This window comes from Triplophysa dalaica, chromosome 4 (genome assembly GCF_015846415.1).
Source record: "Triplophysa dalaica isolate WHDGS20190420 chromosome 4, ASM1584641v1, whole genome shotgun sequence".
In the NCBI taxonomy this organism is placed as follows: Eukaryota; Metazoa; Chordata; class Actinopteri; order Cypriniformes; family Nemacheilidae; genus Triplophysa; species Triplophysa dalaica.
The window spans coordinates 16098939-16123777 of NC_079545.1; the positions used below are offsets into that span (position 1 = coordinate 16098939).

At 38.2% G+C, this 24839-nt stretch overlaps 1 protein-coding gene across 2 annotated transcripts; it reads right to left on the bottom strand.

The window, feature by feature from the left end:
* Window positions 1-643: 643 nt before the first annotated feature.
* ajm1 (apical junction component 1 homolog) lies at window positions 644-15562 on the bottom strand. Of its 2 annotated transcripts, none has more exons than XM_056747346.1 (3): window positions 15417-15562; window positions 7264-7313; window positions 644-6372 (listed from the first exon to the last, which is right to left on the bottom strand). In XM_056747346.1, the coding sequence occupies exon 3, from the start codon at window positions 6317-6319 to the stop codon at window positions 3056-3058; it is 3264 nt and encodes a 1087-aa protein (XP_056603324.1). In that variant the 5' UTR covers window positions 6320-6372; window positions 7264-7313; window positions 15417-15562; the 3' UTR covers window positions 644-3055. The 2 variants fall into 2 exon arrangements, with proteins under 2 accessions (XP_056603324.1, XP_056603323.1); XM_056747345.1 differs by lacking the exon at window positions 15417-15562 and adding an exon at window positions 14480-14629.
* Window positions 15563-24839: the final 9277 nt, after the last annotated feature.

Consider the following 24839-nt stretch of genomic DNA (forward strand, 5'->3'; position numbering starts at 1 on the left):
AATCTGAAGATGCTTGAAATGTCAGGATGACATTAGACCTCAGTTTTGATGAATCTTACTCCAGACAGAAAGCCAATCCTGGCAACGTCATTATACATCATACAAATAATGTAGCTTCCAGTATGTGAATCCCTTGTAGGTTTCAACTATAGAAAATGATATTTAGGTTCTCATAAGGGTTTTAACTTGCCCTTTGCTCTCTTGAAGGTTAAACATGGATAGGCCTACACAAGCTGTGACAAATAATGATTAACACATTGTAAAAAAGAGGCAATTGTATAATTTCCCTGAAGGTTTCAATCTTATAATCCTTATTTATGACATTTTTATATATTTAACATGCACTGAAGGTCGCTTATGTTAAATGTACATGCCAAATGTAAATAGACTATGTTCCCACTTTGTACTGTAACGTTATGACTAGGCAAATAGTTTGACTTCAGTAAAGAACACGCTATATATGAACGCTATATATGTCAATATTCAATGTTAATTTTTACAACCACTAATGAAAGACAAAATTCAACTGCAAAAACGAATCCTTTAACATGCCACATGGAGGCGCAATGACATTAGAAGCTTATCGAAACGTGCCTTAATGAGAAGCAAGACAACTGAAGCAATATTGGAGACACGTTTTTATTTAAGCTTCTTTGTTTTTTTTGCTGTGTCTTTGTCTCGTTTGTTTTCAGCATAACAGCAGTGGTTGACACAATGATCTTGAAAAATATCACTCCTACTATATATATATATTCATATCTTTTAGTATATACTTTGTTTCCCTCATATACAGTATATTTTCCAAAAATCAAATCCTCAGGCAGGTTACTTATTTCAATGACGAAATAGAAAAAATAGAATCGCATGCAGACATTTCTTTCTGTTTACCACTGTAACAGTCTGCAGGGACATGTGCTATAGAGGAGAGGACAGTGCTTTAAATCCAGAAACATGTGCTGGGTTCTCCTGTGATGTGGATTCATTCAGAACAATAAAGAATGGTGTAGCAGATTTGACAGGCAAGATATCATCAGAAATAAATGGAAAAGGTAGCTACACACAGTGACGTTGTGAAACGGGAGCAGATAGTTTGAACGTGACAAAGTTTTCTCAGCATCATTTCACTCTCACTCATTCTTGAGCACTGAGACAAAACAGGCAAAACAGAACTGAAAAACAAATTTCACACGCCACTGAATTATTTTTGGATTGTAAAACAAAATTTAATCACTGTAAAGAAATTCAGGCATCAACTTAAAATTTTATCTCTCAACTTTTGTCAATTTTAGCAACAGACTGTTGCCAAGTGATAATTTGTAATTGTACGAATTATTTGGAAAATTAATATTTAAAAATTCCTTAAAATTTAATTTAGAGCTAACCAATGAGTACAAAATGTAAAGTTGATGCCTTCATTTTTAAAAGGTTATTTAAAGTTTTCTTTTTTTCAATCAGAGTACGACAGCATTGAGCTTTTGAAATGAAGACATGCGTTAAATCGGCATCCATTGTTTGTTGTGCAATTTAAAATAGAGAAACAAATAAAAAAATCACAGATCCTTTAAAATATGTGTCATGGAACAAATCCTGTTATATAAGTACAATTGCTTTAAACTGCCTGATTTTTTAATTCATACATTTTTTTAAACGTTTTTTTTAAAGTTGTGACAGTTCCACCCATGAAGACAGTAGTAATATTTGTCTTAAAATCTACATATATTTTTTATATTAATATTTAGGGTCAAAGCATTGGTTTTAGGGGTAGTGAGTGATAATGTCAATATTTATATGAAAACATATTAACAACAGTATTAAAACAAATACTAAATATCAAAATAAAGAGAAAAGGTACAGAAAAATGATACATATTTCATAGGATATTCAAGTGGATCATAAACTTCAATGATAAAGCTATTTTCAAAACAAAGGGTGTTTAAACCTGTCTGACATGTTTTGTCTAATATCTCAAGGATAAGTGCTACATTTACCACATGTTGAGTTTCACTTTCGGTCAAAAGCAGCAAAAACAAACTAAACAACAAACTAAACATTCCCAGGCGTAATATAATCACACCACACATTAAACTGTGAATCCAGTTTTCTACACAAAAGCCTCTAATCATTTATAGTCATAACATCTATTGAAATATTTCCAGTTCTAATAAGTGATCACAAGGGAGCTCATGACACATGTAAGAGTATCTCAGTTCACAGTGTTTCTGATGGAACAGTACATACAGTATATCAACAATGTTCTCCAAATGTCGTCTCCAAGTTCATTATTGCTCAAGTAATTCTACCACACACAGAAAAGCACCAATTACTTCATTTAGATGAAACCTAAACTGAATTACCAAGTTGGATCACAAATTTCCACGTGTTGAAACTTTGCTGCTTGAATCTACGCAGCTCTTTTTAAAAGGCGTTCAACTGAGAACCCCGAATAATAAATAACGGCGCTTTTTGTACTGTGAGTCTTAAGATCATAGAGTTCTCAAGTTTGTGTCAAAAAATATGTAACCACTTTAATATAATATAATAATATAACAATATAATATCATTTATCATAATATACTATACTATAATGCCTGTGTTGAACATAACATAACATAATAATACATTTTAGATTTTTGAGAGAAATAAATAAACTACTGTACCATTTTCTTTAGCAACATTTATGAAGACAATGTTGGCCATTTTTGCATAGGAAAAATTATCGAAACTCTGACGTAAATAAGTACATAATTCTGTAGTTTTCCAAAATAAATAGAAGATTGTTTTTGCGAACAATAACATATCAAAAGAGAAATGCTACCAAGAAATAAGAGGGCAGTAATTACTCATAAAAATAAAAAACTTGTGACTATATGAATAAATGTAAATGTAGACATCTAATGGGCATTATTCCAACAGTGAATAATACTGACTTTGCAGGAATGAATACACTTTTTTCATTAACAAAATACAGATCTACAAACATGTATAACAAAGAAGCTTGATATATGTACTATCGTGAGCTCTATGCATTTACTGTATATATAAAAGGTGCACTTGTTTAGATAATGTCATCTAGGAGATGTGGATTGGCTACCCAGTCCAAAGTTCTTGGCTCAGACGCTGCCATAATCATGCACATAAACTGCTTGCCGGTCCTTTTGTCAATAGGGTAAATCGTGGTGGGCGTGAACCTCCTGTTGTTCTCGACGAATTCACAGAGCTTTTGGTAGACATGCGGATACTCGTGGCGTAGAAACACCCCACGTATCCTCAACTCTCGTTGAATGTTGATGAAGCAGATCTCCCTGGCTTTCCTTCCTTCCTCTCCTTCCTTGTCAATGTCAGCCATACCAGGCGGTGGGGTGAGGATCAATGTCTCCATGTCACTTTCCTTCCGCTGGACTTTCTTTTCTGGGCTGTAGGAGGCTAGAGCTATCTTGGCAAATTTCCTGACGGTTGGGGTTTGGACCCTTGGCGACGGTCCGTCGGGCACTTGATCGCCAACAGCGATGGATACATTCAAGAGAAAACATTCATTAGGGTCGTACTCCTTTCCCGCGTCTTGGAGCTCCTTGCAGTAATCCCCCAGGTTATCCTTAAAGCTCTCCAGCTCACGGAGGGACAAGTACGTCGGAGACATGAGCAAACTTTCCAGTCCAAACTGGAGGAAATTCGTTGACGACCCCGGATTTGGAAGTCCTAAAAACAGAACACCCCTGCCCCGTGACAGGTATCCCACTTTGGCTATACGGGAGAAAGCTTTGTGGACCTCTGGCGTTTCTCTACAGTGCTTGATGACGTGGCGGCACACGCTGCTGATTCGCCCATAGAGGCAGCTTTCTTTGTGAATGTCCCAGTCTTCGCGGCGACAGTTGCGTGAGCAGTAGTACGTATAGCAGCTATGACAGGATTTAAAGTAGAGGCAGGCATTAAACAATGTCTCCGTCCGACGGCATTTGTTGTTGGAGCACATCATCGTGTCATCCTCATCCGGGCTTTGGTCAGGGGAGCACTCCTCTGTGCTTCTGAGCCCATCACAACTCCCGTCTGTGTCTCGCAGAGTATCCGGATCTATTTTTATGGAAGTTGGTTGTTTGTCTATGCCACCTTCAGAACCCGTCATTGAATCCTTTCTTGCCGAAGATACCGCCTCTTCTTCATCGATGAGTTTCTTGAGCTGATCGAGCAGGTCTTCACTGGTCTTCCTCGCAGGGGGTTTGTAATCTATGACAAGGTCAGCCAGGAGCTCGTCGAGCTGCTCTAAACTTTGCTGTAGGGATGTACTGCCATGCGCCCTGTCTTTGGTCGACTCCGCTGTGTGGGATTTCCCTTCACCTTGATTTTGGGCACTTTTCGAATCCAGCACATTCCAACTCGCAGCGCGCATCTCTGACTTACTAAGGTTACTGGGTCTAATGTCATTGTCTGTGATGGTGATTTCAGGTGTGACATACCAAAGCTTGCTCGAGGAACTTTGAGCCTCCGTTGGGCTTTTGTCATTCAAAGAGTTTTCAGATAAAGACAACGCAGCGTAACGTCTTGGGGAGCTTGAGAGATTCACCACCACAGGTTTTGGTCTTTCCGTTGAAGCTTGCATTCCCTGACAAAGAAGGTTCTCATCGCTCTTTCCTCGCGCCACAGGCTGCTCCTTTTCGACGTGGGTGTCTAGGATGTTATCCCAGGACCTTGAGTACGGTTTTGGGTCAGTTACAGTTCTTTCTGGCTCCATGCACGGGTTGGCATACCACGTTTCTAGCTTTGGTTCTTGTCTCACTCTTGTGGGGGTGACCTGTGATACGTACGAGGAGGGGTAATGGCTAGAGTAGCCAGACACCTCCGAACCGTACCAGTCATCCGACTGTGGCGGAACCACACGGGCATGTCGTCTGCCCTCCGTATAATATGCCCTCGCTGGATAATGATGCTCCATTGATGGTGGGTGGGGGTCACCCATGTAGAAGATCCGGGGAGGGGCTGTTTGAATCGGATATGACCTTGGGTCATCCCCGTAGAAAGTCCTGCCTGGGGGAGTTTGTATTATATATGCCCCTGGTTCACTTGCAGCATAGGCTTTGGGGTATACATGTTGTGCAGGGTAATGGTAAGGGTCAGCGTCTGTGAAATATGGCCTTGCAGATACAGCATGCACAACGTGAGTTCTTGGATCTTGTACGTATTGAACTTTGGCCGAGTAGGCCTGGGTTGGAATGCTGTATCGGTCGTCTTGATAGTAAGTCCTTGTTGGAGCTGAAGATCCATACTTGGCCAGATCCTCGGCATAGAAGAATTTTGTTGGCACGTTTGGGCTCGAATGAGCCCTTCGTTCCCTTCCATAGCGTTCCCTCGGCTCTCGTGGCGAGACCACCTTTTGTAAAGGGATCTCCATAGGGTGCATGTAACTATCTGGCATACTTTGGGAATACTGGTACGCCTGCCTGTAATCTCCCGTGAAGGATTCAGTGGGTGTTGGAGTCCTAGAAGTGGAGAAATGGCGAGGTACTGTCAGACTTCGATTGCCGCCGCTAGGATATTTCTGCCAAGGTACGTCCATTTGGGGAGTGGCTGATTTTCGCTCACCATGCTGTATAGCTGATTCATCTGGTTTAATGTCCACCCGACACCGAACGTGAGGACTGGTAGCGGGTTTCTCTAGCTTTCCATCATCAAATCCTTCAGGCACGTACACGGGGGAGTACCGGCTGGTATCGGTTCTCTGTGGCTGCAGTTTGATGGGGTGTACTTCACTCATATGTACTCGAGTAGCGGCGTGGGAAGACTCTCTTCTTGGGGAAACCTCTGACCTTGCTTGAGCATTTCGATGTGCCCTTTGAGATTCCCGGCCTCTCCTCGCCACCGGAGGGGAAGTGTCAAACGATACCGGGGTGAGGGTGGTCTGAACTCGTGAAGCACTTCTCGATCTGGTCCTCCTCTTGAGGTCTGTCACGACAACGTCACCAGGCATGTCAGTGGGCAGTGGCTGGGAGGCGAGACGGAAGTTAAACAGGTCTGGAGAAGAGAAACGGTGCACATGTTGGCGACCTAAGGCATTCCAGGCAACCTCTGGATTAGCGGCGTACCTTTCAGCCCTTCTGTATGGGTACTCCATTGCTATTGTATGATATCTGAGTTTGTCCATAGACTCAGCGTCAAAGCTACGGCAGTGCCTCTTTTTGCTTTTTCGAGTGTCCTCCAGTTTGCTGATGGATGGGGAATCACATTGTTTTGAGGGATTAAAGGGTTTGGAGTGCGTCGAGAGGGAATTCACTTTGACATCTTGATACACAGCTGATCCGAGTATGTCAGGTGGATCTGTGCGTGTCATCTTAATGGGATTCTTCTGATTTTCCCCATTAAAGTCTTTTAGCTTAATATCCCCTGCAAGAAAAGAAATGTAAATAAATTGTATTCTTGGGAATATCGCAATAAAATGTTATTATTATTTATAATAACAATTAATACGAACATAAATTAAAAAAAGAAAATACTATTTTAAGAATTACTTAATAATTATTATTGTTGTTGGGAATATTGCAATAAAATGTAATTATTATTATTAATAACAATTTATATGAACAAATATTATTATTAAAATTGCTATTAATGTGCTATTGACATTATTGTTTAAATTATTATTATTATTAATAGTGGTCTGCCTTTTGTAGTCATATTTTAGATTATGAGTTTTGCCTTATCTTGGGGGTAAACCATCAATTCAAATTTCCATTCTGATTTTGTTCAGCAGTATATACATGTAAATGCATGCATGGAAACTGGAAGTGGTTGCCACTGGATGCTGATTCCCATGGCAACATTATCATATGGTCATTAGAGCCCATCCAGGCTGAGGGCTTGACCACATACCACAAAAATCTCTCCCTCCTTCTACAGTCTCTCGGTATGAAAAATCACTCTTACATAATCCCAAACATTTTTTGCTTATGCTTGAAATCGATTTATAAATTATAATTTTTTAAATTGAAGACAATGAAGAAATAATGTTTAAATCTTAATTAAGGTTCTTCAAGACGCATTGCAGACGACTTGTCTCTCACATTGAAATTATTGACTGAACTTAAAAAAGTAACCGAAAACACCAAAGTAGAGAAAGATGTTGAGAAAACAAGGACACTTTCACATTTAAATGCTTAAAATAAGAAATGTCAATTGCCCTTTGATCTATTTTTGCTGATGTGTCCTATTATAAGGATGGTAAGCTATTAAATGTCTGTAAATCTGCTGTACTTCAGAACCCTTGTGTCTGCTCACCTGCTGGCAAACAGAATCTTCATTCTCACCGCGTCTCCTCAAAGCAGGTGCTGTCAAAAACATTACAAACACAATCATTAAAGATGTGACCAAGATCATGCTGGAAACAGAAGTATTGACAATCATAATAATTCAATATGTATACTATATATGTGAATAACTTCTTGTGAGAACAGTATTAAAGACTCCTTCAGATTCTCTTCATCTGAGTTCATGAGACCAAGGTATTCGCGCTTCTACGAGAGCCATTATGTAAACAAGGACTTGACATCTCTACAAGCATGACTGTCTCCAGACGCTGTTGACTCGCCTCACAATCGTATAACTGTCGGGTATACACATACAAACAATGGCGGTCGACCAACACACGCACGGCCAGCAATATATTTCACAGCCTGCACATATTTGACTATTGCAATGATAAGCAGCTTTAATATCCGACTAAGGTAAAAAGCATATTTTTTAAATATCATAAATATAATGAAGTTCTGACAGCATGAAACATGAGATTTAAAACACAAACTACCCAAAATATTTAGGAAACTCAACTTCTTTTAACAAACTTTCACTTACAGTCTGTCATTGGGTTGAGGTGTCTTCTCTTTAATATAATTATAAATAACACTTTAGACTTTCTAACGACTATAACTTGGAACAACATTTCACGTAAATTTCACTTAGCAGACTTTCAATGGTTAGAAATAAAAGAATACGTTGACATGTAGTTAAAAATTTAAAATTACTTGTTGACAAACTGTACATTTCAGTTAAATCTTATGTCCATTGCATTATTTTAGCATCTTATTGACAAACCAACATACTGTACGTCAGCAACAATAAAGAGAATCAAAGCGGTCAGTTCTCCGTGTCCTCTTCTGACTCTGTCTTGAATCTTAGTACCCGTGATCTCATCTCACGACTGCTGGGACCGGCTGACCCTTTTAACTTATCGCACTGTTACATGATGCAAGTAAATTATTGAACAAATGAACCTTTACCGGCACATTTATCTCTTATAGGAGCTTTGTTTTACTCCTCTGTGTACTTTGTGATCTCTAATTGTCGCTTGATACTTCGGAGGTTTTTGTGTGTGGATCGTATCCTCTTGACTGATGACGTCACACATCACATTATATGCAAAATCATATACCATTTCCATGTCCAAATGCTCTATCAGATGCCATAGGCAAACAACAAAAATGCTGACCAACCTGATATCACAGGAAATCATAACTGATTTACTTGGTGGCTAATTCGTATGAATTCATAGGTTGTGAATCGTACAAAAAATTGTAGACTATAAAAAGTAAAAATAATAAATCAATTAACACACTTAAATGAATGAAGACTGAAAGACAATAAGTAACAGTAAGAACATTAAGTATAAAATTGTTTTCAAATTCTGATTGACAAAACGCGCGGCTGTGGAACCATCTCTAGCTGTCAAAAAACAGGCAGTTTTTTACTAAACAAATGAGTGATTTACAAACAAAATAAAATATGACAAATACAGTTTACTCTAGAAAACTAAGCATACAAAAACATATCAATAATTATCTAAATGTGTTGGCAAAAAATAAAAATTACATATTGTCATGGGCAAACGATAGCTTCGTTTCGAAGCCATGGTCATGAGACGCATATCAGCACATTACCTGGCCTACCCGCCTACTGCGTGATATCCAGGTATGAAATGTCCAAATGATTCCTCTAAAGTTGAATCCACAAGTTACAAAAATAGCGCAATAGTGTTTTTCAGCATATAGGAAGGCTCTGGTACAAATTCAAATGAATGAGGCAATATAAGATACCTCGTAAAATAGTTACGTTTTTTGCCGTCAGATTGCGTTGGATATCCCCTGACGGTTTGCTGTAAAACGATAAAAAACACAACCCTAACCTTAATCTCCAAAAAAAATCCCAGGTGTCCAGACAGCGGTCCATTTTTACAATTTTACAAATTAATTTATTCAAATGTGGATTTCGGAGATTCTGTGAGATTGTAATGTACACTGTGAGTTAATAAAAGTTTTGCGTAAATGTGTGATATATGAATAAAAAGTCTTCATAAATAGTTGTTTAAAAAATAGCCTCACTTGAAGCAAAAACAATGTTCCTTATTACATCACAATTAAATAAGTGTATAGCAGTTTTTACTGAGGATATAATTTGAAGGGTTATTCAAAATCTACGGTGATTATCATGATACTGAATCCCACAAATACATGCTAAGAAACCAGTGTTAAACTAAAATGACAACCAGGGGTGCGTTTCCCGAACAACAACCTAACTCGCTGGTTTAACACCAAAGCACGATGCATCGTTGGGAAATTGACGATGTAGTTATGACTGTTTCCTGAAACCGTGGTAACTCTGTCGGAGATCAATTGTTTGAACCCAGTTGGTTCAGCAATCAAGTTTTATGACGTCACACAGGTGGTGGAGTAATAGCATCTACTAATAAATACGTTCAGATCTAATTAAAGTCAAATTCTTGCTGTAAATAACATACGTTGCATTCGAGGACTGCTTTTGTTTTCCTATTTTGTTATCTGTTGCTTTATTTCACGATGTTTCATTCATTTAAGTTTCCACCTACGTATCCGCGCCCAGGGATTCCCCAGGGTCCTAAAGCACGCATACCATGCGCACTTTTCAAAAAAACATGCTTCTATTTTCTTGACTAACTAAACAATGTAAAATTTAATTTGTATACATTTAGAATGATGTACATAGAATGCAACCATAGAAGTCATTAAAAATCTGCAGTCTTAAAAAAAACCTAAGCCTCCCAGTGTGATGGCTGCCAATGTGGATTCGTTCCACAGCAAAGTCCACTGCTATTTCTCCATAATGAGCTCGTTTATACAGGGACAATGAGCGTCTTGTGAAATCTTTCAACAAAAACATCCAATTCAGCAGTCTGAATGTGCAAATGAGAACTGCAGAATATCTAGAGCTCAGAAGGTACAAACAAGCTTGACATGAAACTGACAGCAGAACAGCTCATGCGGGAACAGAGAGAGAGAGAGAGATTATGAGACACTACGAGACTCAGATCATGGACCCGATCATCTGAGTCATTTTCACTACATGCCATCTTCTTAGAGCAAAATATACTTTATTTTATTTTGATTTTGAGGTGAAATATGACCTGGGTTTTAACCGTGTTTATTTTGACAGCATACTTGCATTAGGTTTTGGTAAGACTTGTAGTTTGGAGAATCAATTCAGGCTTGTAAACTATATTTCCACATTAATCATTGTGTCAAGTCTTTTCTGGATTGTGCAGATTAGAATGTCTGTTTTTAGGACCAGCGAGAGTTTTTGCATTGTGAGATTATTAGACAAACAGAAAAATATTCAAAAGTTTTCAAAAAGTGTTTCAAAAGTTAATAAATGAGAATTTGTAGGGAAATTGTGCTTGATTTAAACAATGTCACAATGCACAAAAAGTTCCAAACAACATGACAACCTTACATTATTTTTGCTATCAAATATTTTTAATTAACAACACAAACTCATATTTAGCTATTATTATAGACCATTATTTATTTCTTGTGAATGCATTCATGCTGTATTCTATTCTATTCCATTCCAAAATAAATAAATTCCAGTGCAGTTGCTTTATACAGAGGTTTCAGTGGCAATAACATAAACAAATGTTATGTGGCCCAAGTTTAGAACCTATAACTGTTGATTGATTTAATTTAATACAATTAATATACAATAAAATATGAATATAAATGAAATATAAAATAAATTCTTATATTATAACCAAACACAGACCAGTAGTTAACTTCAAGCCAGGCGCATGTATTCGATGAAACCGTATAGAAATATCAAGCATTAATTTTGCTACTTCAGAAATTTTTTCCAAATTAAAACCAAAACTAAAATTAAAAACATGCTGATAAATATCAGTGCCTCTCTTCAGTCGTTCGGACTAACACTGTATTCAACTGACAGAAAAGCTGACATCATCTGACAACATCTCGCTCTCCACATCTATTTGTGGGTTCCAGCTTCATTGTTTTCTTTAACCAGTTTATGACCTAGTCTTAATCCAGAGTCTGAGCTGTCAATCATTTTGTGACCTTCATAATGTAATTTCTGTAATTTACTCTCTCTCTCACTCACGAACATTACAGGAAATGTCTCATAAAATGAGAATCAGGCCACAAACAGTCTGATGACGGAGCTTCAAATAGATGCTCTAATCTGCAAAATCCAGAAAAGACTTGACAAAATAATTAATGTGGAAAAACAGTTTACAAGCCTTACTAAAACGTAATCCAAATTCGCTGTCAAAATAAACACTGCTGAAACGCAGGTCAGATTTCACCTCAAAATCGAAAGAAAATAAATTATATTTTGCTCTAAGAAGATGAAGCCTGTTTTTAAAGGACCAGCAAGAATTTTTGCATTGTGAGATTATTAGACATTATTGTGCTTTATTAAAGCAATCTCACAATGCACAAATTTTAGTGAAACAGGGTTTATTTATTTTAATTAAAACACATATTTTTTGTCATAGTAGTATGCAATACCTCAATTTATGAAATACATATAGTTTCAGTTTTGTAAGCAGCATTGTGAAGGACTTTTATTTTTTCTTCTGAATTTAGGCTAAAGTATGACATGCACATTTACCTGTGAAATGTACAGTCTGTTCTCTGTTCTACATCCACAAGACGATGTTATCTATCTGCAAACTACATTAAAATACTGTAAAACAATTACTTGAAATCCAAACTCCACAAGCATCATCTAGCATAACCACAAACCGCTCACAACTACAAGCCTGCAAACCAAAAACAGCCCAACATGCCGGAGTATGAAAGAGGCTCTTAAATTAAACGCTTTTGAGTGAATTGGGCTTTTGTAAAAGCTCCTTGACCCATATCAACAACGGCCAGAGCCGAGAGAGCAAAGCTTTTCATATCTGTGTTTGTAAGAGCCCATCAACAAAACAAGCTAAAAATAACCTCTAAAGAAAACGATGACCTCATAGTCGGAGAGGTTCATGGATCTTCACCTGACCAAACATGGCGGCAAAAGTTCAGAATGGGCGTTGCAAGACTGAGACATGAAAGCTGAGTTTATGAAAGCAGATTCAAATCTTTAGGAAATTTAATTTCTAATTATATGACCGCTTTCTATCTTTTATCTCTGTTTCTTTTAAAACGGCACATACAGCCCAGTGGATGGTTTTGCAGTAAAGCGGAAGCAAGCAAATCAGTCGAGCGTGCGGGTAATTTACAGAATGTGTCAGAGACATCCCCGGCTCATGGACGAGTGGGTAATGTACAGTATTTAATGTAATCTTGACTGCTGTAAATGAGATTTCAGCAACACCACAGGCAACAGAGGTTCAGAAATTCATTTCTTAAAGAAACAGTTCACCAAAATAGAAAATGTTCTCCATCTACATTTACTCTCTGGTCATTTCAAAAACTGAAGTTCGGGTACATAATAAAGCAGTTTTGCATGGTTGCCTTTTAACATAAATGCTACTAAGATTAGTCAATTTTAATATAGTCTGATTATCACATAAAGATAATGCATTGCGTACAATGCACATTGTCCTTTTTGGAGCTTAAAGGGGTGCTTCAACAATGTGTCATGCATTCTGACTTCTTTACAATGTTAAACGTGCTGTCTTCTCATGCTTAACATGGTCAACTTGTCAAAAACGAGTTGGGCGTATTACGTAGTATTTCTGTGCTCGATACACTCCCCCAGCGATCGTACAGGTTTCAGAACGTTTTTTTGAACACATAAAACTGCTTTGTTACAATTTTTCTTAGTCCCTCATTGAACAATTCTCCCAAAAAAGCACGAAGCACGCCCACGCGGCAGCATGGAGAGCAGCAGAAGGAGCATGCGCAGACGTCACTTTCACTTGTGTGCAGAATAGAGTGAACAAATTGTCGGTGAAGTTCAGGTGTTTATTTGTTCACTGCATTTGGGTGATGAATGTTATATAAACGGTGGATATAACGCTGGATTTGGAGATTGTTTGAAACTGATATATGGAGCCGTCCCAGCGCTAAAACATGCTGGAAATGAACCGCATGCGGTGAGTGAAACTGATGTCTGTGTTTTGTTGACAATGCTCTTCAGCCCCCCTCCCGGAAGTGCCGTATGATTTCGGAAGTAATCGCACAGCTGTATCTATCTTTTACAGATGTCATCAAACTAAATACTCTTCTAAGATACAACGTATGCAATACTACTCTATATGTACTCAAGAGTAATATGAGATCGGCAGAAACCCCGTGTGTTAGGGCCGCTTTAACAGACAGTGCTCAAACTGCACCTTTTGAGTTCCACATAAAACAGGGGTGTCCAAAGTCAGTCCCGGAGGGCATGCGTCCTGCAAAGTTTAGCTTCAACCCTAATCAAACACACCAGAACAGCTAATCAAGGTCTCACAAAGCAGACTAGAAACTTCCTTACAGGTGTGTTGAGCCAAGGTGGAGCTAAACTCTGCAGGACTGTGGCCCTCCAGGACCGACATTGGACAACCCTGACATAAGGTTTAAAACAACCTGAAGATTAGAAAAAAAATATGCATTATTCTTATTTGGGTGAAGAGTTCCTTAAAAAAGGCAATCTGCTGTGCAGCTCCAACAAAGATTGCATGAACATCTAGTCTCACGATGTCAGTCCCAGCATGAACATCTAGTCTCACGATGACGTATAGCCCAAGAGCATCCCGCATCACGTGACACAAGTAGACCATTTCATCACGCATCATTAGAGGTTAGTTCACTTTCGCTAGTAGGATGTCCCCAGCCCTCCCCATGCATCACTTGACGTCGAAAAGGCCACGGTTGTATTACATAACGCCATTAATAATGATCTTAAGGAGCACACATGCACGTCTATTGCATGCAATAAGTTGCATGAGTAAGATAATAGTACTTCAAGACAGCTTCTTTTGTAAATGCAGGCACTAAACAGTAATGAAAATGAAATGCGTAAGGATTGATTTAGATGCTGATCGTGCCTATACGTTGATCCTTACGTATGTAAGTAATGCATATGTTAACGCATCTCTGTGCGACTAGGCTATGTACATACAATCTGCAGCACCACATCGTGTCTATAACAGTCCATCAGATGTCAATGCGCACGCTTTCAATGTCAATGTCAGAAAGCCCGAGATCATTTGTCACTGATGCACAGAAGCGTAGCACGATGCTCTTACCGTTTCCATCCATAAATGTCCATCGTATAAACGCAGTTAGGCTTTAAAACGTGCCGAGAGTCGCATTTTATCGTGTAAGTGCAGTAGTAATCCGATCAATGTGTAAATCGTGTCGTCCTCCACGCCTCATCTGAGCATCTGTCGCGTTACTATCAGCGCGCCTCTCTCCTCAGCAACCGGCGTTTCCAATGCGTCTAATGCGCGCTCGGAGGGGGCGGGGCGGACGCGTATAAAGGGGCGTGATATACTCCCCCCAAGTTTGAGGAAAATGGTTTGAGGGTGGTGTTAATTTTAAAGTTTGGAAACTACCTTCTGAGACATCCTTATGAAATTAACCATGTTTTTATCATAGTAAAACTGTAGTAACCGTAAACATTGCTACGATTATATCACGGTTAAAGTAAATGTAGCAATAATATGGTAAATCGGTGGTTCCCATTGTTTAGGTATAGTCTACTAACGATGTTTTTATTTGATTTTATAGTGAAACTATTGCATTTTTGTAAAGGTGGCTAAAATGATGTGATTACCATATGTAATTCCATAGCCTCCCCTTATTTGTGCTCCATTGGATCCCACCAACATGATACAATACTGTACTGTGTATTTTAGTAAACTTTATTGAATTATTTTATGCTGTAGTAATGTGCATTAAAGTTATACACTTTTTTTCATTGATTTGTAGGGAGAGAAAACTACTGACAGTTTAAAAAAACAAGTACGGATCCAGACAGAAATTCACACCACGCTAATGATATTTTTCATTTATTTTACCCAACCTTTAAACCTCTGCTCATTATTAGATTTAAAAAAACATCATTGTTTCCTCTGTTGTAAATCAAAATTATTCAAGAGTGACTGCTGGGAACACACATTACAATTAAGGTCTCTCTGTAAATTATGTTAAGATTCTTGATGGGGACAGACTGACACTTACCAAATTTGTCTCTGGGAAACATCCGTGAGAACTGGCACGCAGTCGAACACAATGCCAAGCGCACCAATCTGTGTTAACAGGATTATAAAAGAAACAAAAGAACATGTTATGAAACACTGCCAAACACGCTGCAGTAAAAAAACAGCCTGTAAACACGCAATTAAACACGACAGGCAGTATTGGTTCGCCAGTAGTTATTAAGACAGACTGTCACTTTACTACACGTGACCAGGCAAGAGTAAAGAGAGGACAGAGGTGCAAATTAGCATTGCGTGTTAAAAAAAAACCCTGTCGCTAAAGGGATTAAAAACACAGCATAGAAGACAACACTGTGTATGCTGATTCACAAAAGCCTTTAGGAAACATCAGTGTTTTCATTACTTCATTATTTCTTTGTCCCCGTAGGCAGCATTACTAAATGAAATCAAGTCCAATGGAAACTCTCTTCATACGGCACTAAAATGTTGCAATGCATTATGGGATTTAAGATAGGCATGTAAGATAGAATGATCTTTTAAAGCAGATTTTATCTTTTCTGAACTATGTTGTCGGACAGAGCTCCTCGGTTTGATATCATTGACCTTGATGCTAGACACCCCTCTTTACAACATAGAGCCACCCCCCCCACATCCAGACTAAGGCTCAGTAAGGATATTCAATTCCCATTGGCAGACCGGAGCGTGCTGAATATCCAGGAGGATCCAGCTCTGTTTCGTATCGATTCAGTTCCGGGAGGGAAATGTGCTGAGCACCACACAAACACCTGCAGGCGTATGGCAGGACATTGACAGAGGAGGCATCTGTATCTGTCCCCTCCACATGTGAAATCCAGCCTCAGTCAGCACAACCTGGAAAAAACATTTAGACATTATGCGCATATGCACTTCTCAGTTTCTGAATAACATTTCACATGAGACATTAACTGATATTCCAACAGTGTAAAAAATGTTGTTGCTTTTGCACTTAAGTAAAAACTAATGTCTTAACTAACCTCAACCAGTGGCGTGAGATCAGGGTGGGGTTATCTGTCAGATGGTGGGAGCATTTAACGTTTAATACCAAACACTGACATTCATTTGAATGAGCATAACCATACGTCCAAGAATACATTAGAGATAAATCTACCAGTTAAGGCTGTGATTTTCTAAACAGAAACATAAGATATAGTTTTAATAATATTACCAAAGACAAGTTAATTGTAGCATAGTTTAATATATTTTAGTATTCATACTTATTCTATAGTATTAACTCAACACAAAAACGTAACTTTTCTACAATGTAGCTTATTTTGGCTAATTTGCATGAATTTGTACGATCTCAATTGTACATTTTAGTACGATTTGCTTTTGCGCCAGTTACGTAAGAAGTATTGCCTTTTCCAGTAATCGCACGTTTTTTTAAGATTCACATTGAACGAATTCACACGAAAAGCCACCTCGTCAAATAGTTATGAATCCCTGTAAGATCAGGTTGTTTAACTATAGTAGGTTCATAAACTGTAGCAGATACTAAACTTTGTTATGGTAAAGTTCAAAACTCTTCAGTATCTAAGCATTTTATTACCATTTACAATACCAAATACTACAGTATTTTTTCACGGAAGCATTCATTTTTGTCAACAGAACCCAACACACTACCAGTAGACACCATTACGGTTGTTTCCATTAAAACAATTCCCACTGTAACCATTGCATCCATTAGAAACCCATTACATTTTCAGCAGGAATATCACAGGATACTAAAGTACAGTTTAGTGCACAGTATAATTTTATACTAAAAGCACATAACAATATGTGATGTGTGAATGCATTCATGTACAACTCTGTACATATACCGTATATAGATAGTCACAGTATTTACTTGTTGTTTTGTGACCCAGCAGCTGAGAACCATTGAATTTCCAAGCAGGTCAAATTCGACCTAAATGCTTTAAATTTCAGTTTATAAGCAACTCTCCTCATTGCCCTGTAAAGCCATTAGGTGACAAGCTTTTCTGACGCCAATCTGTGTGCTGGTCATGCATTATTTAAAGATCCCGTTCTTTAGATCTGCCTGCTGCCCCGCTCAATTCTGCCTGACCTGAACCATGAGAATGCAATGAATGAATTGCTTCCACACCAAACCATGATTGATTCACATTTAAAGCCTCGAAAAGAGAATCAAATAGTAAATATTCCTTAATTTTGGAATCCTTTAGGTTCTATTTTGGTTTATGGAGTGTCCAACAACAAGTTTACGTACATACAAAGTGTAAAAACACTATTATTTTGGTATAATAGGCTGTTTTTCATATCTTACTTCTTGACTGACTCTCAAATGTTTCATTCAGCGAGTCATCTGTATAATCCCCTTCTTTCCGCCAGCCTACTCTGATCTGATTGGTCAGATGGTCTAGTCTGCTGTGATTGGTCTACCGTGAACAAGGCTCACGAGCTACAGTGTTTGGGGGAGGAGACTGAAGTTCGTCGACAGTCCTAGGAAAACATAGGCGGGGACTTTATGTAGTGACGTAAATCCACGGCGGTTCGCAAATCGGTTCGTGATTCAGAGTCGACTCCTTTTTTTCTAAGCAAATAACTTTGTTATTCATTCACCTTCGGCTTTACAACTTGGCAGACTGCTAACATTCACACACGGCAACATTACACACTGCATGAAATATCATCAACATAATCTTGTGATATGTACTCTTTAAGAGACCGTAACAAATTTTGAAATAATCCTCATTTCTAGATGTATTGTGGTAATTCCAGTCCAGTGTTGACAACATGACAAGACACATGAAAACTGTGATCAAAATCAAGGTTATCACATAAAAAAAAAATCTTGAACTTTTCCTGAATAGATGTAGAAATATGACTGTTGTATTACTTTAGTGAATCTGAACTTGTTTTCTTTGCCATATTTGAGGTCAGAAAAAATACAGAGTGTCCTTTCAGTTTTTTTTCCTGTTTCTCCAGTTTTAATTTTCTGCAAATAAATGCAAATTGAAACAATATTTTTATTTTGAAATTTGGGAGAAACGCTGTTAGTAGTGGCGAACGTTTAGACTTTGATTTTTAACATATGGCAAGAAATAGTTTGGTACATTTCAAAAAATCGTTTTATCTTCGTCATCAAAAAGTTGGAAGTAGACTTCAAAAAATGTTGACAACAGCATACATTTTCCATATATTTAAATGCAAATTTTGCAATAATTTTGTGACTGAATATTGCTTAAAATCCTGATTTGTGAAAATTAGTTATCAAAAAAAAAGATCTGGAAAAGTTATGACAGATAATTTATCCAACATAATCTACAAATTCTCAAACAACAAACACAGAATGCGTTTCTAATGCATTAAAATCAAGGTACACCAAAGCATTTGTGAAAAATGCCTTTCAGCAAGATAAGAGATATATATTTAGCACAGACCATTCTAAGAATAACATCAAGATGAAATCACACAATGAATAGATGTCTTGTTGATGTCTATTAGTATCCGATCAGCCATGTAATTATATTTTGTATATTGCATCAAATGGATGTTTCCCCAAAACTCTTTTAAACTTTTTCAAGCTATCGCTTAAATCACAACTCGTATCACAACTCCAACACCATTTTGGCATTAGGGTTAATGATTTACTGATAAAGGGTACGTTTGCATTAACCCGAGAAAGTGAAATGTAACTTAAATTTGTGCATGAGACAGACACTTGAAGTACATCTGATTATTATGGTTTACTCTGGCTTCATCTGGTTTACTCTGGTTTCAGGCAAGGATATGGTGTATGCAGCAGACAGAAGTTGCAGCTGACTTTGTGAGTCAACGCTTCTTGCGTAACTCTCCCCAAACTGGCATCAGTATCTGTTGAGACGGTCTGAAGTTCACATCAAAGGATCAGTCACATATCCAATTGATGAAATAAAAGTCTCATGAGCAGAGATTCTCAGAGAGAGAGAGTGAGGGAGGAATAATCGCAAAAAATACTTTTATAACTCATCTTTCCAAACACACCTCTCCAACCTTTACAAATCCTCATTTGAATAGAAATTAAAACAAGTACTGTATGAGAAAATCTAAAATGAGTCTTTTACAGAAAAGGTGTGGACACAGTTAGGTTACAGGGCAATTTTCAGCATGAAATCTAGCAACAGTTGGTCAAATTCAGTTTTATTTCTGAACTGGAACCAAAACCGACCTCTTTATGTGTGATATTAAAATGCCAGAGAGAATATTTAAGGTAAGCGTATCCTATGAAACCTCTGAAAATGTTTTTAAAACCTGACACGGTCCAATGAATTCTTCCACAGCAGATATCTACTCATGTAATGTCTATAGACGTGTCGAGACTTTCTTCACCTAAAGAGACAGACAGAGCTACTGCAATGCAGCTGCAGGTCATTACAGACCACATGAAGTTATGTCACTGGCAAAAGATTTGACAGCACATTTAAAGACTCAAAGTAGATTCAAAGATGGGATGGAAAGAAACTGAGAATCTGAACAGTTGTTATCACAGGCAAGCTGATGAATGCGGCCAAGTACAAGGATATCCAGGACGAAAACCTTCTCCAGAGTGCTCAGGACCTCAGACTGGGCCGAAGGTTTACCTTCCAGCAAGACAATGACCCTAAGCACACAGCTAAAATAACGAAGGAGTGGCTTCACAACAACTCCGGTGACTGTTCTTGAATGAAGAGCCGTGACTTAAACCCAATTGAGCATCTCTGGAGAGACCTAAAAATGGCTGTCCACCAACGTTTACCATCCAACCTGACAGAACTAGAGAGGATCTGCAAGCAGGAATGGCAGAGGATCCCCAAATCCAGGTGTGAAAAACTTGTTGCATCTTTCCCAAAAAGACTCATGGCTGTATTAAGTCAAAAGGGTGCTTCTACTAAATACTGAGCAAAGGTTCTGAATACTTAGGACCATGTGATATTTCAGTTTTTCTTTTTTAATAAATCTGCAAAAATGTCAACCATTCTGTGTTTTTCTGTCAAAATAGGGTGCTGTGTGTACATTAATGAGGGAAAAAATGAACTTCAATGATTTTAGCAAATGGCTGCAATATAACAAAGAAAGAAAAATTTAAGGGAGTCTGAATACTTTCCATACCCACTGTATATTATATAAATAAGCAGTTTTTATGTTTTTCTTCCAAAATTCACAGGAAAACATGATTTTCATTATAGAACTTCATTCCGCTAATTAAAACTTTTTAATAAATCACCCTACGTTTTTTTTACATCTGATTTTCTTAAAGAAGCAATTACATGAATTTATTATATTTATTCCACTAATTAAAACGCAATGAAAACCCCCAAAATATTCACATTTATGCATTTTTCAGATGCTTTTATCCAAAGCGACATTGACATTGCATTATACTATTTGTTTCAAAGTATGTACAATCCCTAGGATCGAACACATGACCTTGGTGCTGTTAACGCAATGCTCGAACCACTGAGCCACAGGAAATATGTCCCACTCTAGTTTTTTGGTGACATCTGATTGAATCAAAATAACAACCACATGTAATTTAAATGGCAGTACTACTCACTGGTTCTAGGTTCTAGAAGTTAAAATTGTTGAATTAAAAAATAATTTGTGGGGTACGATGCCATAATATGCTTACAGACAAATCTATCAGTGTTATAAGGAAAATGCAAAGTAGGAGAACGTAATCACGTATTTGCAGGAACAAACATCAAATTTCAAGTTAGAGATCCAGGGTCTCTGTTACAGTAAACCTGTCTGTCATTGTACTGCAACAAAATTGCTTGAAAACTTAACTTTAGCTGTTTTAAGGAAGCATCAACAAATCTTGCAGTGGGACTTTTGATCTCTCTTTGCAGTGTGTGTGTGTTCTGCACAGTGGCTGATGGGCTTTTTTATTGTCTCATTAAATGGTTTGTTTATGTAAGTGTGGATAGCCGTTTCTAGAGACTGTGAGTCGAGGCCGGTCAGTGAGTGATAATGAGCGTCAGCTGTACGTATCTCGTATCACAGAGGAGACCGGACCCCCAATGAGAGAGGACCAGGCCTGGCTTTTAGTTGTGGTTTGTGTTATTCGCTGGCAGTCGTCCGTGAGGGGCTGCCGGCTGTCTTTTTACTTTGTTGTTATTTTATTCAATGTTTAAATGTTTGCCAGTTCCCGTCTCCTTCCTTCCTTTTATTGAACCTTATTACAATAATTTTGCCAACATTTGTCCCCATCACCACTTCAGGGTTGAAGGAGCGATGCAGAGATTTTAGCGGTATCTCTGCCCCTCCTTTTCCAAACACTATGGTAGCTGACACAAGACAAAGATGGCGTCACGGTCTACTTCTTTGCCGAGGGAGATAAGGTAGTTACGAATCCATTCTGTAGAGCAGTTTGTCCATTTAGGGCTACGATAGAAATAACATGTCAAATTCCTTGTAAGAGGACCCGCGGTGTATGTAGATAGAAATAGCTCATTCTAAGATAATAATTAGAAACAAAATGTACAGTATAATGCTATGTACAGTTTAAAAAGTATGTGAACCCTTTGGGCTTACTTGGATTTCTTCATAAATTGGTCATAAAATGTGTTATGATCTTCATCTAAGTCACAACAATAGAGAAACCCAGTCTGCTTAAACTAATACCGCACAAACATTATACCTTTTTATGTTTTTATTGAACACAACATGTAAACATTCATAGTGCAGGGTGGAAAAAGTATGTGAAACCCTAGGCTAATGACTTCTCCAAGAGCTAATTGGAGCCAGGAGTCAGCCAACCTGGGGTCCAATCAATGTGATGAGATTGGATGTGTTGATTAAAGCTGGCCTGTCCAATAAAAAACACACACCAGTTTTGAGTTTGCTGTTCTGAAGAAGCGTTGTCTGATGTGAACCATGCCTCGCACAAAAGAGCTCTCAGAAGACCTAGGACCAAGAATTGTTGACTTACATAAAGCTGGAAAGGGCTACAAAAGTATATCTAAAAGCCTTGATGTCCATGTGTCCACGGTAAGACAGATTGTCTACAAATGGAGAAAGTTCAGCACTGTTGCTACACTCCCTAGGCATGGTCGTCCTGTAAAGATGACTGCAAGAGCACAGCGCAGAATGCTCAATGAGGTGAAGAAGAATCGTAGAGTGTCAGCTAAACACTTACAGAAATCTCTGGCTCATGCTAACATTTTTGTTGACAAATCTACAATAAGGAAAACATTAAACAAGAATGGACTTCATGGGAGGACAACACAGAGGAAGCCACTGCTGTCCATAAAAAACATTGCAGCACGTTTGAAGTTTGCAAAAGAGCACCTGGATGTTCCACAGCACTACTGGCAAAACATTCTGTGGACAGATGAAACCAAAATTGAGTTGTTTGGAAAGAACACACAACGCTATGTGTGGAGAACAAAAGGCACAGCACACCAACATCAAAACCTCATCCCAACTGTGAAATATGGTGGAGGGGGCATCATGGTTTGGGGCTGCTTTGCTGCCTCAGGCCCTGGACGGATTACTGTCATCGATGGAAAAATGAATTCCAAAGTTTATCAAGACATTTTGCAGGAAAACTTAAGACCATCTGTCCGCCAACTGAAGCTTAACAGAGGATGGACGATGCAACAGGACAACGACCCAAAGCATAGAAGTAAATCAACAACAGAATGGCTTCAACAGAAGAAAACAAGCCTTCTGGAGTGGCCCAGTCAGAGTCCTGACCTCAACCCGATTGAGATGCTGTGGCATGACCTCAAGAGAGCGATTCACACCAGACATCCCAAGAATATTGCTGAACTGAAACACTTTTGTAAAGAGGAATGGTCCAAAATTTCTCCTGACCGTTGTGCAGGTCTGATCTGCAACTATAGGAAACGTTTGGTTGAGGTTATTGCTGCCAAAGGAGGGTCACCCAGTTATTAAACCCAAAGGTTCACATACTTTTTTCACCCTGCACTATGAATGTTTACATGTTGTGTTCAATAAAAACATGAAAACGTATAATGTTTGTGCGGTATTAGTTTAAGCAGACTGTGTTTCTCTATTGTTGTGACTAAGATGAAGATCAGAACACATTTTATGACCAATTTATGAAGAAATCCAAGTAAGCCCAAAGGGTTCACATACTTTTTCTTTCAACTGTAAATCGCTTTGGATATAAGCGTCTGCCAAATGCATAAATGTAAATTAAAAAAAATTAAACACTTCATAGTTACGCATATTACATTTCTTTCAACAAATCGCAAAAAAATGACACACTGGATTTTGGAAATTAACCTACGATGCCTCAAATCTGTGGCTTTTCCATTTTAGCCATGCTTTTGATTTATTATTTTTATAAACATCCATACAGATCAATATTATGCCCAATGTGATTTGAAAAGTGTTCTTTTTGATGCCATTTTAGTACTAACTAAAGAAAATCAATTCTCACTCAATTCTTAGCCCTGGATGATCATAAACATCATCCTCCCTATTGAGTGACAGATAAGTGTAAGTCAATTAACAGACGCAAAGTTTTCAAATAAATGCTTGACAATTTCTGAGTATTCTTGAGTTTTCTCTAACTGAGCAAATCTGAAAAAAAACATCATAAAACTTTACTGTCGAGTTCCCTGCAAGGTGACATGTAATGCTATTTACTTATTTAATGCACACTTCTGGTGTCACTGTGCATGATTCATAGTCACATTATTCAGTTTCTCAAAGTACAAATCTCTCTCTCTCTCTCCCTCCCTCCCTGTCTGCAGACTGCAGTAAGTTGCACAGTATCTCATCTCGATTTAATTTCCTTTTCGTTCCAAGCCCACATATTGTTCTTGATAAGCCAGTTATTTGAATGGAAAGAAATGACCATAGGAATTAAAAGAGAGAGAGAGAGAGCAAGAGAAAGAAAGAGAGAGTAAGAGAGCAAAAGAAAGAGAGTAAGACAGTGGGAAGGAGGTAGACAGGAAGATGAAGGAAGTGAGGGAAATGAGTGAGTGTGTGTGAGCGAGCATAAAAGGTAGAGAGGCAGGGAAGAGAATTAGTAAGAGGAAAAGAGGGGAGGCAAAGGAGAGGAAGCGAGTTAGTGGCAGAGAGGAAAGAGGTAGAGACAGGAAGAGAAAGGGAAAGTGAGACAGTAAGAGAGAGAGGAGGAAAGAGAGACAGGGAATGAGAAAGAGGGGGAGTGAGTAAAAGAGAGAGAGTAATACACAGAAAAGGAGTGTTAGTTAGTAAGAAAGAGACACAGAGAGATGCAGAGTCAGACAGAGAGAGCAGCTGAGAGAGAATCATTTGACTTTAAATAGACATTCAGAGAGAAAAGCAGCCCACTGGCAGAACAGCTCAGCCCTTCACACGACGGTTTCATCTGCTGACTAAGAACAAACAAACAGATGATAAACGGCTCTTAATGATCATAACTGAACACTCGTTTATTTACTAGAAGTAAACAAGCTTTCATTTTCTCATT